The sequence below is a fragment of the Pyrus communis genome, chromosome 12 (assembly GCF_041283825.1).
Source record: "Pyrus communis isolate YQ-2024b chromosome 12, ASM4128382v1, whole genome shotgun sequence".
NCBI classification, from domain to species: domain Eukaryota; kingdom Viridiplantae; phylum Streptophyta; class Magnoliopsida; order Rosales; family Rosaceae; genus Pyrus; species Pyrus communis.
Genome location: NC_142576.1, coordinates 24,823,649 through 24,837,870, shown reverse-complemented (window position 1 = coordinate 24,837,870; position 14,222 = coordinate 24,823,649). Strand labels below are relative to the sequence as shown.

At 36.3% G+C, this 14,222-nt stretch overlaps 2 protein-coding genes across 2 annotated transcripts; both read right to left on the bottom strand.

The window, feature by feature from the left end:
- Positions 1-252: 252 nt before the first annotated feature.
- LOC137745678 (protein CDI) lies at positions 253-2,407 on the bottom strand. The gene is made up of 2 exons (XM_068485678.2): positions 2,113-2,407; positions 253-1,340 (listed from the first exon to the last, which is right to left on the bottom strand). The coding sequence occupies exon 2, from the start codon at positions 1,327-1,329 to the stop codon at positions 559-561; it is 771 nt and encodes a 256-aa protein (XP_068341779.2). The 5' UTR covers positions 1,330-1,340; positions 2,113-2,407; the 3' UTR covers positions 253-558.
- An 820-nt stretch (positions 2,408-3,227) lies between these two features.
- LOC137744597 (gamma-tocopherol methyltransferase, chloroplastic-like) lies at positions 3,228-5,671 on the bottom strand. Its single transcript, XM_068484372.2, has 6 exons — positions 5,374-5,671; positions 5,109-5,281; positions 4,624-4,728; positions 4,119-4,322; positions 3,826-3,928; positions 3,228-3,600 (listed from the first exon to the last, which is right to left on the bottom strand). Exons 1-6 carry the CDS (start codon positions 5,567-5,569, stop codon positions 3,497-3,499), a joined length of 885 nt encoding a protein of 294 aa, XP_068340473.2. The 5' UTR covers positions 5,570-5,671; the 3' UTR covers positions 3,228-3,496.
- Positions 5,672-14,222: the final 8,551 nt, after the last annotated feature.

Genomic DNA, 14,222 nt, shown 5'->3' with positions numbered 1-14,222 from the left:
TTGCTTGAAAGAGCGAGACTTATAGCAAGCGATCAGGACTTGGGAGAAAAACTCCCCCACATTGTGTATACTGTATATCCCCTCTTATCTCACTCATAGCATGGTTGGTTGATGAGTAAGACAGAAAGAGGGATATAAACGCCTCAACGCGTGCAAGTGTTTCTTTAGACTTAGAGGCCAATTGCAACTATCAAATATTGTGAGCAATACTAAAAAGATTCTAAAAATGCCTCAACATCAGAGTAAGCAAACTTTTAATTTCGTAAATACCTTTATTTTCTAGGCAAACAAACATAAAGTACAAGCTTTTGGAAGAAAATGGTTAAAAATAATACAATGGAAATTGCAAATTATACAAGAATGTGATCCTTTGAACAAAGGTCAATTTGTAGAAGGAATTTCTAATTGCTACAACAAATAGTAAAATCATCTTAACTTCTTCTAGGATTCATTCAACACATTTCACATAAAGAATTAGAGGAGCAGGATAAATATGAACTTTAATAACGAATCTCAAACTTCAAATAGAGTACGCCAGTCGACAGCTACCGATTCTTTCTAAGTCGCTGTTTTCTTCGTTGATTCCTTCACGTACTCATCCTTCTCGTTCAGCCACAGGTCTGCAAACTCGCAATGCTTCCAAGCCTCAAACCACGGTCCTCCACGAGTGTAGTGTACAGCCTTGGGTTGTGTTTGGGGATCATTTTCGACAACCTTGTTATGTCCCTCAAGAAAATTCCATACAAATGGGATCGACCCGATTTCATTGTCCTCGAGCCACTGAAACCTATGAAGAAAAGCACCCGTTTCCTTATTCACAACCTCAGGTGTCAAGACCTTGTTCTTGGGATGCCCACAGTTATACAACACCATGGAAGACCAGTTCTTCCTCGGATACACGGTTTGCACTGCTCCATCCATTTTTGTTGTCTCCTTCGGGGTATAATCATGTTGAACACACATTATAGCATACTTATCGTCAATCAAGTCTCGCAGCTCCTTAATGTCAGCAAGGTAAAGAAAATCACAATCCACAAACATTGCCCAGCCTTCATAACTCGCCAAATGTGGAGTCAAGAACCGGGAAAAAGAGAACTCGGTGCTTTCAAATTGTCCTCGTTCACGCCAATAGAGGCCCTCCTTTCGCATCTCTGATTGTTTGATTGGTATGATCTCAACAGGGATTGAAGACCGCTTCAAAATTGAATGGCGACAGACCTCGTATGCGAGATCTTCACGCGGATCATAACCCACAAAGATCTTAAGGGGATTTTCCTTAATGTTGCCATTAGAAGTCACTTGATGAATCTTCCCATCACTCGAACCCATCTTAGCTGATACTGCAAAGGATTATTCAGACAATGAGTTTACAAATAAACAATGAAAATCGTTCCTTTATCCGACGGATATAGGATTTTCATGGCAAGGAATAAACCATGGATTACAAATTTACAAGACAATTTTTCTAAAATCCAAGCAGGGAAATGACCGATTTATACAAATACCGAATTTTAACTAGTCGATTAATTGCTGAACAAGGAAAAGATTATTCCAATTGACATGAACTGCCACCAAGGCATACAATTCACAGATCTGAATTGAAATTCAAAGACAATAACAAAGGGGTTGTTCTTATTTACTAGTTTGAGATCTTAGACATCACAAACAACAAGAACACTAGTGTGTTAGTAAGACCACTGTTTGGTTACCAAGAAAATGAAGGAAAATTGTGGATCTTAACACTTTCTGCTGCAATGGGTCAATTATTCATTTCCAAAAATATGCAATTCTAGTTTCTGAGTCTCAATTAGCAAAAATCCTGCATTTAATTCCTTAATTTTCCATCATTTTCAGTTAAATTAAACAAAAAACCAAAAAAAAAAAAAAAAACAAAACAAAATTCTGGGTTCTACGTAATATAAAAATGTAAAACAAATGTGAGTTAATCAGCATAAATCCACGACCAAAGATATTCATACAAGAAATTCAGAAAACCCCAATTTTTTGGTTTTGGAGAAAATGCAGAAACATAAACACGGAAGCTAAATCGTAATCACCATAAACCCAGAAACACACACAAAGTTGCAGAACTAGAGAGAGAAGGAGCAGTACCAAGAGAGTGTAATCGGCGCAGATCTTGCTGTAAATGCGGTGGTGGTGCTTGGTTTTCCTTTTCTTTTCCTTTCTTGAACTTTCCGGGAAAATGTATAAGGATGAGATATTTTCAATTCAATGGCAGAGAAAGAGAGAATTGAGCGAAGAAGCGACAATTCAGCGGCAGCGGAGTGAGTGGATGAAATCTGATTTGTGCACATATATATAGGGAGGGAGATTACATCATATGAGAGAGAGAGAGAGAGAGAGAGAGAGAGAGAGAGAGAGAGATAACGAGATCTAGGCCAGGCATTCCAAAATTGGTAATTTCATCACGTCATTTATTAGGTTGACCATTTGACATTGATCGCGAAAATAATTTACATGCTACGAGTATAATAATATTGTAACATTTAGTAAAATTACCACTGAACCATTATTGTCGCATTCTTTATAATGATACAAAGATATATGAAAATTTAAGTTGTCATAATATGGACATTAAACGTCGCGATAAAAATGTATGTAAGTTGTTCTCCTCGCTCTAAAGGTCACCATTATTTGGTGGGCGGGGGTTACCGCGTATAACAGTTGGCAACTGTAAACCTTTTTCTTAAAAAGTGTATTTTGATGGATTTCGTACATGGTTATAAACAAAACTATTTGCTAGAAGAAGGTAGCCCATGGTGTTATTGCCCATTTCCTACTATACCATGTTGGTTCGCCCACAATCTTGAGTGACTTAGTTACCATTGCAGTGGCAAAAATTAACTATGTTAATACATTTGTGCGGATTCCATATCTACCGATTCTTCTTTTTCAAAACAATTAACTATTTAATTCACTAATGTTCGTTCTATTAATTAGGTGGTGCTATACACACACTTATTTTTACCTTACACATAATCTTTGTTAATTTATGTCCTTAGACCTTCTTTAGTTTATTCAATCCGACGATCAAAAATTGAGAGAGATATGTGAGAAATAAAACGAGATGTAGCACCACCCTATATTTAAACCAGTTTTTTTTTTTTTTTTAATTTTTTTCCTCAATTTTTCAAAATTTATTTAGTTGATCTCAATTTGTTTTTATGAAATGTAACTTAAAAATATTCAAATTCTGACAAAGCAAATCACATAATTAACTCATTCCAACACAAACTAGCCATACTGCAACCTCTTCCTGCACACAACAAACACACTCCACACACGCACCAAACACGCTATACACACTCCAAGCACTTCACAAGGTTGTTTCAAAAGGCTTCAAAGTCTAAAGCCTTTCCAGAAGAGCACAAATATTTAAAGTATGATCACTAAATTTATTGGGGAGGAACTAGATGCAGCCCTTGATTCTGTTTCTGGCCATCACAGCGCCGAAACCCCCTTCATTCGGCAGCGTTTATTCCGGCTTTCGGCACGTAATCACTGCATACTTGATTAGATCCTTCTTGAATCCTTGGATCATCAGTGGCATTACCAATGCTCCTCTGATTGTTTTTATTCCTAATCAATTCAAATCAAGAAACACAGTTACACTGGGTTTTTCGACCAAAAAACAATCAACAAACACAATTGTATAGATTGAAAAATGAAAGCTAAGACTGTATCTGCAACTAGAGACATAAACATGTGGAAATCAAGCAATGTAGTACGAAATGTGCATCTTTTCCCACTAAAGAAAAGTTTGGTATTGAAAGGTTTAGTTGGGAAGAAACGCTAAGTTCATACCCGTGCGCAACAGCGATGTAAAACCTTTCCATGTCAATGCCGAGCGGATAACTGCAGGCCAAAATGGGGTAACATACGGGGACCAATCTTCTGCCTTGATGTCCTGCCAAGGAAGGTTTCAAATGTTATTGCAGGTTGATGTAAAGACGCCAAGTTGTTAACTCAAAAAGACTGTACTTGTCCAGCCAATATTTGAGCGGGAAGTGATTTTCGCACGCCCTTTTTCTCCCCTTGCACCCGCTTGTTTATATTGATCTGCGAAAATCATTCCTCTATTTGAGCAAGTAATTTACCTCGAGCGAATGGGACTCGAGTAATTTGAGATAATCAACAGCGGAACACCAGGCTGGCAGATAGAAAGAACTACATATCCTGTCCAGGAGGCGTTTCTCATCTGGCTTCAAGGTTGTTTCAGAAGCACCAAGATCCCTATGGCACCATGTGACCATTATTATTGTTGCTCCTGGTGCAGCAACTCGAACCAACTCATTCACAAACTGCACAGTTTTAAGAAGAGCGAAAAAGAATATTAAGGCAAGTATTTATACAAAGAGTTTTAACAGAGTCTTTCAAAGTTGCAGTTGTACTTGCTACGAAATACGACATATCAAACAGTCGTATTTACAACACATCGACAATTGTAAATCCACATTATCAACAATATTAAAGACATCGATATCATATTTGACAACATATCAACAACATGTCCGCATTCAAAAAGTGCAATTAACCGCAATGTAGAATTTTTATACAAATCATGCTCTATTATCAATCAGTTTAGTCTTGAAAGAGGTATACCTTGGCTTTGTCAGGCATGTGCTCTCCACTCTCCATGGACCATACCAGATCAAACTCCCCATCAGGAAATGGTTGGTTCAGAGCATCTGCAACTTCAAATGAGGCCTGCAAATGATGGACAAAAGTTCCCTTCATTTAATTCAGTTACGCAAACGGTAGTTGGTAATTAGCTTTTGATGTTGTAACTTTTGAAATAGCTAAAAGTGTTTTTTTGACAACCAAAAGTATTCGTGACATGTTTGGCTAAAAAACTTTAAAATGTTTCTGGATCATAGAAGCATTTTTTGGGGCACTTTTTAAAAATGCACTACTGTAACGACCAGCTCCAAAATTTAAGGTTTTTAGATTTTTTTTTTAACATGAATTTACAAAAATACCCTTCAATGAACAAAAGTGCTTAATGATTTCCTACAAAAACAGCCTCAGACGAACATTTATTCCAATTAACCGGATTCCGGCTAAGCCTAGAAATAAGATGAGGATACCTGGTTGGCCAACCCTTGAGCAGCAGCAAGAGCATTGGCCCTTTCAGCCTGCACAGGGCTGAGGGTGATGCCTTTTGCATTGGCGCCATATTTACTGGCCAGATATCTGGAGCTCCCTCCGATCCCACATCCCACATCCACCAAATTCTTGGGAATTCTAATTGGGGGCTCCTCTGCAAAAACCAATCTCAAATTTAAATTACAATATTACCCCAAAGTTAATTAATTTATGAAATCACCCAATTAAAGATAAAAATAGAGAGACCAGAAATGCCGGCGAATCGGAGGACCTCGTCGATCATGCGAATCTGGGCGGCGCGATGGTCAGGAATGGAGACCGAAACGTCGGCGTTCGGGTCGTAGTAGCCGTGGTGCATGTGGTCCCCCCAAATGTTCTCCCACAAGCCAGATGACTCGTCGTAAAGCTCAGCAATCCCCTTCTTCAACTCCACTACATCCATTGCCGTTGTCTCCACCACCGCGTTCAATCTCCTAACACAGTCTGTTCCTGAGCTCGCTCCAGCCACGACTGTACTCGAACAGTGGTGGCACCTGCGAGGCAGCACTGCTCTACCAGCAGAGGCTCGATGAGAGAGAGTGAGTGAGTGAGTGAGTGAGAGATTATGAGTGCTTTGGAGAGTTGGCTCCTGAAAAACAATACTGCATGCGTATGACTTGTGTTAGGATAACAGTGTAATATGACACCCGTAACAAAACCGTCGAAACGTATTATTTGGTGGGGTTCGATTCGGTTCAAATTGTTTCGTTTAATATACGTAAGGTTTTTGAAGTTAACAACCAATGACCCATGTTGGTTTCATGTTGCTTCTAAGAGCATCTTTAGGTATTTTATAGTAGTTTAAATGAGTGTGTGATGTATATATAAGAACCAGACACTTGAATTTAATTTGTATTAAACTATTGTTACACAGTAGTGTTATCCACACACTCTTTTTTATTTTCCACACATTCTCAATTTTCGACCTTTAGATCAAATGATACGAAGAAGATTAAATAACAGAAAATAACATGAGATGGGTGAGAAGTAAAAATTGGTATGTGGATAACACTACCTTTGTCACAATGGTGTGAATTTGACATGGATGAGTTTTATATATTAAATGTAGAACCCATCTATTTTTTATTTTTCTCTATTTTATGATTGGCTACCTATTTTCTCTCTTGTAATTATAGTGGTATAAAAAATAAAAATATATATAAAATTCACTCTCACAGCACTCAAAATTTTTGGCCTCCTGTATGAGATTGATTTCTATAATTGATATCACATTCAGTTTTCATTCTTTTGTAGAAGATGTCAAATATGAATTGTCAAAATTTTAATTTGAGAAGAATAGTTGGTGTCAAATTTTATTTATTTATTTAAGAGATATGTTAAATTATTGTTTATTATACATTGGGCCACAGTGATACAGTTTTAAAGGAGAAAAAAGTTTAAATAGTTTAAAAGTTGTATCTTATTGGTGATTATGGCACCTCACACATTAAATAATGAAATTGACTCCATTTTACATTTTTATTTGTTGTAAAAAAGACTCTTAAAAATAGTCAAATGACTCAGTTGTCATGTAAATTATGGCATCTCCTTGAAGAAAACCTTTGGTGTCATTTAGTCATAATGGGCGTACCTTAAACAATATTTTCCTTACCTAATTGCACAATACATCTAAAAAAATGTCAAAGAGAATTTCCTTGGACATAATTAAAGGAGTAATTGAAAGGTGACTGAAACATTGGAAATGGGGCAAGTGGCTCTTTACCACAGTGATAGAGAGGAGTATTGCCTTTGCACAATGGTATGAGCATGAACTCCGTTAGCTCCCTAAAGAGTCGAAAAAAAAATGGAAATGGGGACTACCCGAGCTAATGATAAGGCAATAACATTTCCGGCCCAGTCCCATAAATTGGTTATAACGATATCGTGGAAATATTGCACGGGCCCATGGAGTTTCCTATTCCTCAACCAATTTGGTTGTGTTAGCTTGAGATTGACCTAACATTTAGTTATATGCTGGCTAGAGATGCTCTAACATAATCAAACTAATGACATTGTTCGTTCCTTACATGTAATGAGTTATTCCTCTTTTGATGACAACGTGGTACCATTTCATCACATCCTTAAATAAGAAAAATATGTGAAAGAAATGATGAATGAAGTGTTGAAGTAAAGATGTGAATGTGCCACTTAGTACTACGGTCTAGTGATATTCCTCTTCACTTGTAAGTGAGATGTCTTAGGTTCTATTCTCGCCAAAAATGAAATTGAATGTTATTGTTAAACCATTGTGTGGCTTAGCCCATTGTGAGGCTCTTGGTTATGGAATTAATTGTGATTATTTATCCTTCTCCTTCACCTTCATCTCTCTTGTTTTGATCTTCCAATTTCGTCTTGAGTTAGAAAATGGTCTATTGAAACACCCTTTGGCATAAAGAAAGCACAATAACAAATAAAGTGTGGTATTCTTACACCTGCCATAAAGTTACACTTCATATTCTGCCACCTAAGTTGACCTCACACTTACGGCCCTCGGTTTGTGCATGAATATGGCTGGTCACATTCAACACAATTTCTCTTAGCTCATCTCAAATTGTCTCGGCCACTGTGTGCTCCCATTTATCCCGTCTTGATCTTTTGAGAAGGGTTCGACCAAGAGCATGCATGTTGTGACCCGAAAAATGGTGAGCTATGTCTCAATTGAAGTAGGATTTTTTCCCATCTTTTTTTCCTTCCCCTTTCCTCCTCTCCTATTTGAATGATCATGATTAAGCTATGTCATTATCTTACATTATTTTTTTATAACAAGAGAAAGACAAAATAAAAGAATGTGAGAGGAGGGGAGAGAATCCTAGTGCGTCCCAAATTTCAAGTTTTTTTTTTTTTTTCACCTGAAAATTCTAATTTTTTATGTTTATGAATCCAAATAAAGGAATTAATATAATTTAGCTTATAAATTCTGACTTTTACTAAAATTTCATGTTTATTTTCTTCATCCAAACATAATGTAAAAGTTGAGTAGTTTATCAAACGAGTCCTTAATATTGATATTCTTTTATAATATTTCTTTTTCTAGTCAATTTGTCACGGCCCAATCCCGACATACGTCCAGAATTGACACGTAACGTCACCAAAAATCTGTATCTATCATACTCCACCTCCGGGATATGGGCAAGCACAACTCAATAATCGAATTGCATAGTTATTTTTCGTATGCATTATGGCTGCATCTAACCTCCCTATTAGACTGCCTACATACCCTAGACAGGGATCAAGCCATTCGTAGTTCGTCATGCACAATAATTGACATATAACACAGTCCGATTAAGTCGAAAGACATAACGTTTCTCAATCAATCAATAGAACTTGACAAGCATGAAATTACTTGACTCAGGGTTACATAACAAACCCACCTGAAAATCATGATTTCCCCTCCATCTATGTATAAATCATTATGTCGCAACATGATACCGCAAATCACAACATATATCATTTCAAAGAACCAACGAAGCACAATACCATTCTCTAGCCACATTTATCAACAAGTCTAATCATAAAAATAACCATGATATCCAACATAACACTCCCACATAACGATTAACATTTCCACTTCATCCATCACATAATTCATCACGTTTCCCACATAAAATCGCATTTCGTAGTGTGTAACATAGTTAAGAATTAACAAAGTACACATTATTCTCTAGAAATATTAATCAACTAAAATACTCATGATAACCACACTCATATCCAACGTCATTCCATAATCACATCCATCAATAATGTCAACCATCACATCATCAATAACACATACAACAAGTCGAAATGCAAGGCTAAAGCAACATAATTTAGTTGAAGACTACATCTTTGGAAAAGGGGATTTTGGACCACCCAACGGACCAAGGCTCCAAAGGGGATTCCGGACCATCACTCAGCGGAATCCAAACAGAACTCAGTTCCAGACCACCCAACCAAATTGAACGGAAGTCCAAGAAGCATAACAATGGCTCAAAGGAACAAGACATGATTCAAGTTACCCAATTCATGAACCTCAACGAAACGAAGCAATATTGAGCACAAATCCACATCACAATGGGTTATCGGTCATTTACTAGACCTCACATCTCCCACGCAATTCAATATGCATTTCAATCACATGTCACAACCATTTCCAATACACAAGTCAAATCACATTTCACTTCATCATACTAATCACTATACTTCCAACATTATATCTCAATACATAGCTTGTAACATATCAAGGAATCACGAAGCACAATATTAATATTTAATTACGTTAATCAATCAGAGAGATAACATATCCTTTCACGAATTTAATTAAAGAACTCTACATAATTCCCAACTTGGGTTATGAATAATAACATGGTAATTCTAATTTATTTTCACAATATCTATTGTGGTTAATTCTCATCTACTCGAATTTAGGGTTCTAAGATCACCTTACGGAATGAACAAGAGCAAGGATTCCAGACCACTCAACGGAATCCAACAATATTGGGTTCCAGACCACTCAACGGAACCAAAATATCAAGCGGTTTCTCATAATCTACCCAGACCTGTCATATGTAAAGTCAATGCCAATATTATGGAATTGGTGCACTGGCAAATCAAGCACTCAGATAAGCTGAGAGGCTCGGGTGAGGGACAATAAAATAAACATGTGATATAATAATAAAACCAGCCATCAATCATAATTTATAAACCTGAATATAAATCTTTTATAAGAAATCAATACCAAACTTTTGAAAACTCCGAGGGAGTCACCCAGACATCCAAAAGTTCATTTCAAACAACCATAACATCTCACACCCATATTCACATACACACAATGAAAGTTGAATTAGGGCAACACTATTCATCCAAAGCCCACACCTTTGCAACCATCTCAAACTAAACTCAGTGAACCAGGGTGGATACAATCCCAGACCATCACTCAACGGGATCGCGGAGTAAGAGGGATTTCGGACCATCACTCAACGGAACCCAAACCAAGATACGATTCATGACCATCACTCAACGGAATCGCGGAGTGGAGTAGGAAGGATTCCGGACCATCACTCAACGGAATCCAAACCAGGATACGATTCAGGACAATCACTCAACGGAATCGCGGATTACATTGCATAACCACCAATCAATGAAACAACACATGAATCAAGTTACTCAAGTTATAAAGGCTTAACGAAACAAGAAATGAAATAATGAAACGAGCATTGACACATGTTTCAAAACAACAAACCCCATGACAATGGGTTAACGGTCCACCACTAGCCCTCACCTTCATCAAATCAAGCCAATCATACAAAACAAACCATATTTCCAATATGCACGTCAAATCCCACTTCATATAACAATATCATTGGCTAAATATGAAAATTAACAATTTATAGGAAAAATGATTATAAAACCATTTCATATTCACATATATTAAAGTCACTCACATTTCATCATATCATACCATCTATGTAAATCAACCACCTTTCGAATATGCATGTCAAATCACATATCACGATCATCATCAGTACACAAGTCAAATCATGTTTATTAAACATAGGTCTATGGCTAAATACATACATACATACTTATATATATATACATACATACATACTTATATATATATATATATATATATATATATATAATCACATTTCAATAGAATCACCTTATAAGACCAAGTCAAATTCACATATAATACCAATATAAGAAATCAAGGTAATAACCATATCACATATGTTCAAGTCACTCTCTAACCAATGTAGGCCCATTAGACTTCACTTAAGTCTCCCATAGTACTAATTTTATTATTTAGAACGTTCCAAGACATGTTGACCATAATTCAACTCTCGATCAACGATGGGGTCCACAACGATCCGCAAATCAGATGTATGATCCATAACTTCCCAAAATCCACATTATGCTTCGAGAATAACATACTAAAGTTTCATTATGATCCAATGGTCGAATTGTCGTCAATCACACAAACAAGTGGCGGTCCAAATTGATCACCACACCAAACAATTGAATCTTTGGAAACTGAGCTAGACATAGGTTCACATGGTCACTAGAAGGTATTTAAAACCTAGACAACACTCGTGAACGATCCCATGCACCGCCACACGTGGTGGAAGTCAAGATGGAGGGTTTAGAAACCCCAAATTTTCAACATTAACTAGACGAGCTCAAATTTACGTGGTAGCTAGAGCTCAACAAGGGAAACACTTTACACAACTAGGCCGATGATCAATTTTAACCAGAAACCGTCCAATTTCACCGGAGAAAACTGGATTTCTAGGGTTCTAAACACTCAACTCTAAAATGAATACGAAAGCACAAACTAAGCATACCCACTTGAAGATTATGAAGAGTAGATGAAATTTCATACCTCACTCGAAGGAAATCGTTGCCGGAATCGCCGGAAAAATAATAAAACCGCCGGAAAAGTCATGGGCTTTGCGACCTCGAACTGCAAAGATGGAAAAGAAATGGGGAAATCTAACATCACAGAGATGTAGGGCTCGTCAAGAGCTTTCCATGGACACCAAGATCATCCAAAACGGAGCTCGGATGACAAAGATACAAGCGAGTCAAGTTTGGTGGGTTTATGGATCCAATTCTCCCTAAAACGGGTTAGACAGCTCCCCTCCTTTTTATTTTCTGAAAACCTCCCCCTTTTTCTAGAGGTTTCACTCCAAAAATATAGCATTTTGGTAAAATTACCAAAATACCACCAACTTCAAACGACTCTAACTTCTCTGTTCGGACTCGGAAATAAGATCTGTTTACGCCTACGCGCTCATGGAATCGAACTCTACCTAACCAATTCAAGAGTTGACCGAAAAGGTCGAGAAAATTGGAAATGACTAAAGTACCCCTCACTTTGTTTTTCTTAAATTTGGAGAAATAAAGAACTAGTTCCAATCAAATCTTCGAAATACGTCAAGAATAAAATAAAATAATAATTTTGGGGACGGGATATCACACAATTGGGTTGATTTTTTATTTTAACAATCGATATTATCTACATTAAGAGAAGGGGTTGAGTTTAGTCTCACAATAAGTTAGCAATAATGTAGTAGAATTAAACCTAAAACCTCTCACTTACCAGTGAAGAGGAATACCACTAGAACATAGTACTAAGTAACAATTGTATTGAATTTTAAGTTGCAAATGCACCCTTGTGGCTTATTAAATGAAATTGTAACTCTTGTGTTTCTTCAGTTAACTAACATTTTTTTGTTGATAGTACCTATTTTTTCGTGGTTGAGAGAGATTTCAATTTCGAATTTTTTTTCTTGTTATAAAAACTCTTTGCTTCAAGTATTTTTTTGCGAAGTGTAATATTATTAAAAAAAATTAGGTGAAAAAACCTTTTTTCCTCACTCTATAGATAATAAATTATTAAAAAAACACTGTTTATAAATGTTTTATGATTATTGAGGATATATTTTCAACTATTTTTTTAAATGGTAATTTTTTTTTTGAGTACATTGATATTTTACACTAAGGAGAGGGGGAGTTCGTCTAAATCATATAATGGACAACTTAATTTGGTATCGAATTCAACATCTACGAGATTCGAACCTAAGACCTCTCACTTCAAAATGAAGATGAATACCACCAGACCATAGTACTGAATGACTTAAACGATAATTTTTGAAATAAAGGATATATTGTTCTTCTAGCAGAAACGCTTATAATAAAAACGTTTATCAAAGAAAGTGACTTGTTCATTTCCTAATGGGATCTAGAAAACCAAATCAAAATTCCTCCTTTAGAGCAAGTCCAACCATGGTTTCTAGCTATGGCTAGATCCCAGATCCAATCCAACATTCACCTCTATCCATTTCTTCTAGACATGGTTGATGGAGCCTTAGAAGTTGGAAGCAGCCATGTCGACTCTAGTCCAAAGCCTAATTTCATGGCAGTTATTAGTCACAATTGATCGAGAGTAGCATAATCATAACAATATATTCTAAATTAATCTCATCCGTTAAATACTCGATGAATAGTAACTATCTTGGGTGGTGAGTTGTAAAGAAAAGCCAAAGGCAATTTACTATTTAAGTGGATAGTATCGGTCACAAGTTCCCTCCAAGACCCAAATCCACCAAACAAATGGAAATGCTCTTAAAATCCAATATGCGGCCTCATTTGACCTCATTTGTTTCTATAAATAAGAAGTCCAATAAAATGAGGCAAGTCTTTAATAATTTGGACTATTCAACGGTCTGACTTTATATTTATTAAGAGTAAATGTTCTGTAGACAAATGTTTTAGACCATATTTGCAAAGAGTGATGATATTCCCACTCCGGTGTTTTATTTTCCCAGCCACCATTTAATGAAAATGTTAATAACATATTTATCCTTTTAAAATAAGACACTTAAACCCCTATTTAATTTAGTACTAAATTAATAAATAAATAATGATGGGTGGGGTGTGATATCTTTGGTGAAAAGAGGTTGAGAAAGATTTGGGTTAGAATTGACGGAAAGGTTGGAGGAAGGAATGGGCGTGCGCTAGATGAATGCGAGAAACTTCAATGGAGAAAAAAGAGAATTGGGTGTGAGATCTACGGTTTTGACAAAAAAAAGGAGGAAGAGGAGTGGTTTGAGAATCCGGGGTCTCTGCAAGGCGGCGTTAGGTGTGAAGGAGATGATGAATGTCTAGGTCTTATGTCTTGCATTTTCTTTCATTTTTTTCTATTTTTATTTATTTATAATATTATTTAAAGATATATCAAAGTTATTTTAAAAATATATATATATTATGGTTATTTTGGGAATAATGGTGGGTGGAGAAATAACATTTTACTTTTTTAATTTTCTATGGTGGGTGGGATTATCATGTCGGTAGGAAAATAGGACATTGGGGTGAGTCTAGTAGCACTTTTTGCAAATCATGTGATATATCACTAATAAGAAATAAGCACGTTAATCATCATTTAAGTAACAATCCAATTATCAACAACCACGTAATATAGTTTAAATAGATGATCTCCCTAGCAATATCCATCTATTAGATTGGCAAAGTAAGCAAAAACCATACTTTCTCAACTTAATCCCGAGCGTTCATTT

Bases quoted from the DNA above. Each gene is read 5' to 3' on its own strand.
- LOC137745678 (XM_068485678.2), bottom strand. From the start codon at position 1,329: ATGGGTTCGAGTGATGGGAAGATTCATCAAGTGACTTCTAATGGCAAC.
- LOC137744597 (XM_068484372.2), bottom strand. From the start codon at position 5,569: ATGGATGTAGTGGAGTTGAAGAAGGGGATTGCTGAGCTTTACGACGAG. The intron at 5,282-5,373 runs GTCTCTCTATTT...TGGTTTTTGCAG, and splicing joins CCGATTCGCCGGCATTTCTG to AGGAGCCCCCAATTAGAATT. The intron at 3,601-3,825 runs GTATGAACTTAG...TGAATTGATTAG, and splicing joins TACATCGCTGTTGCGCACGG to GAATAAAAACAATCAGAGGA.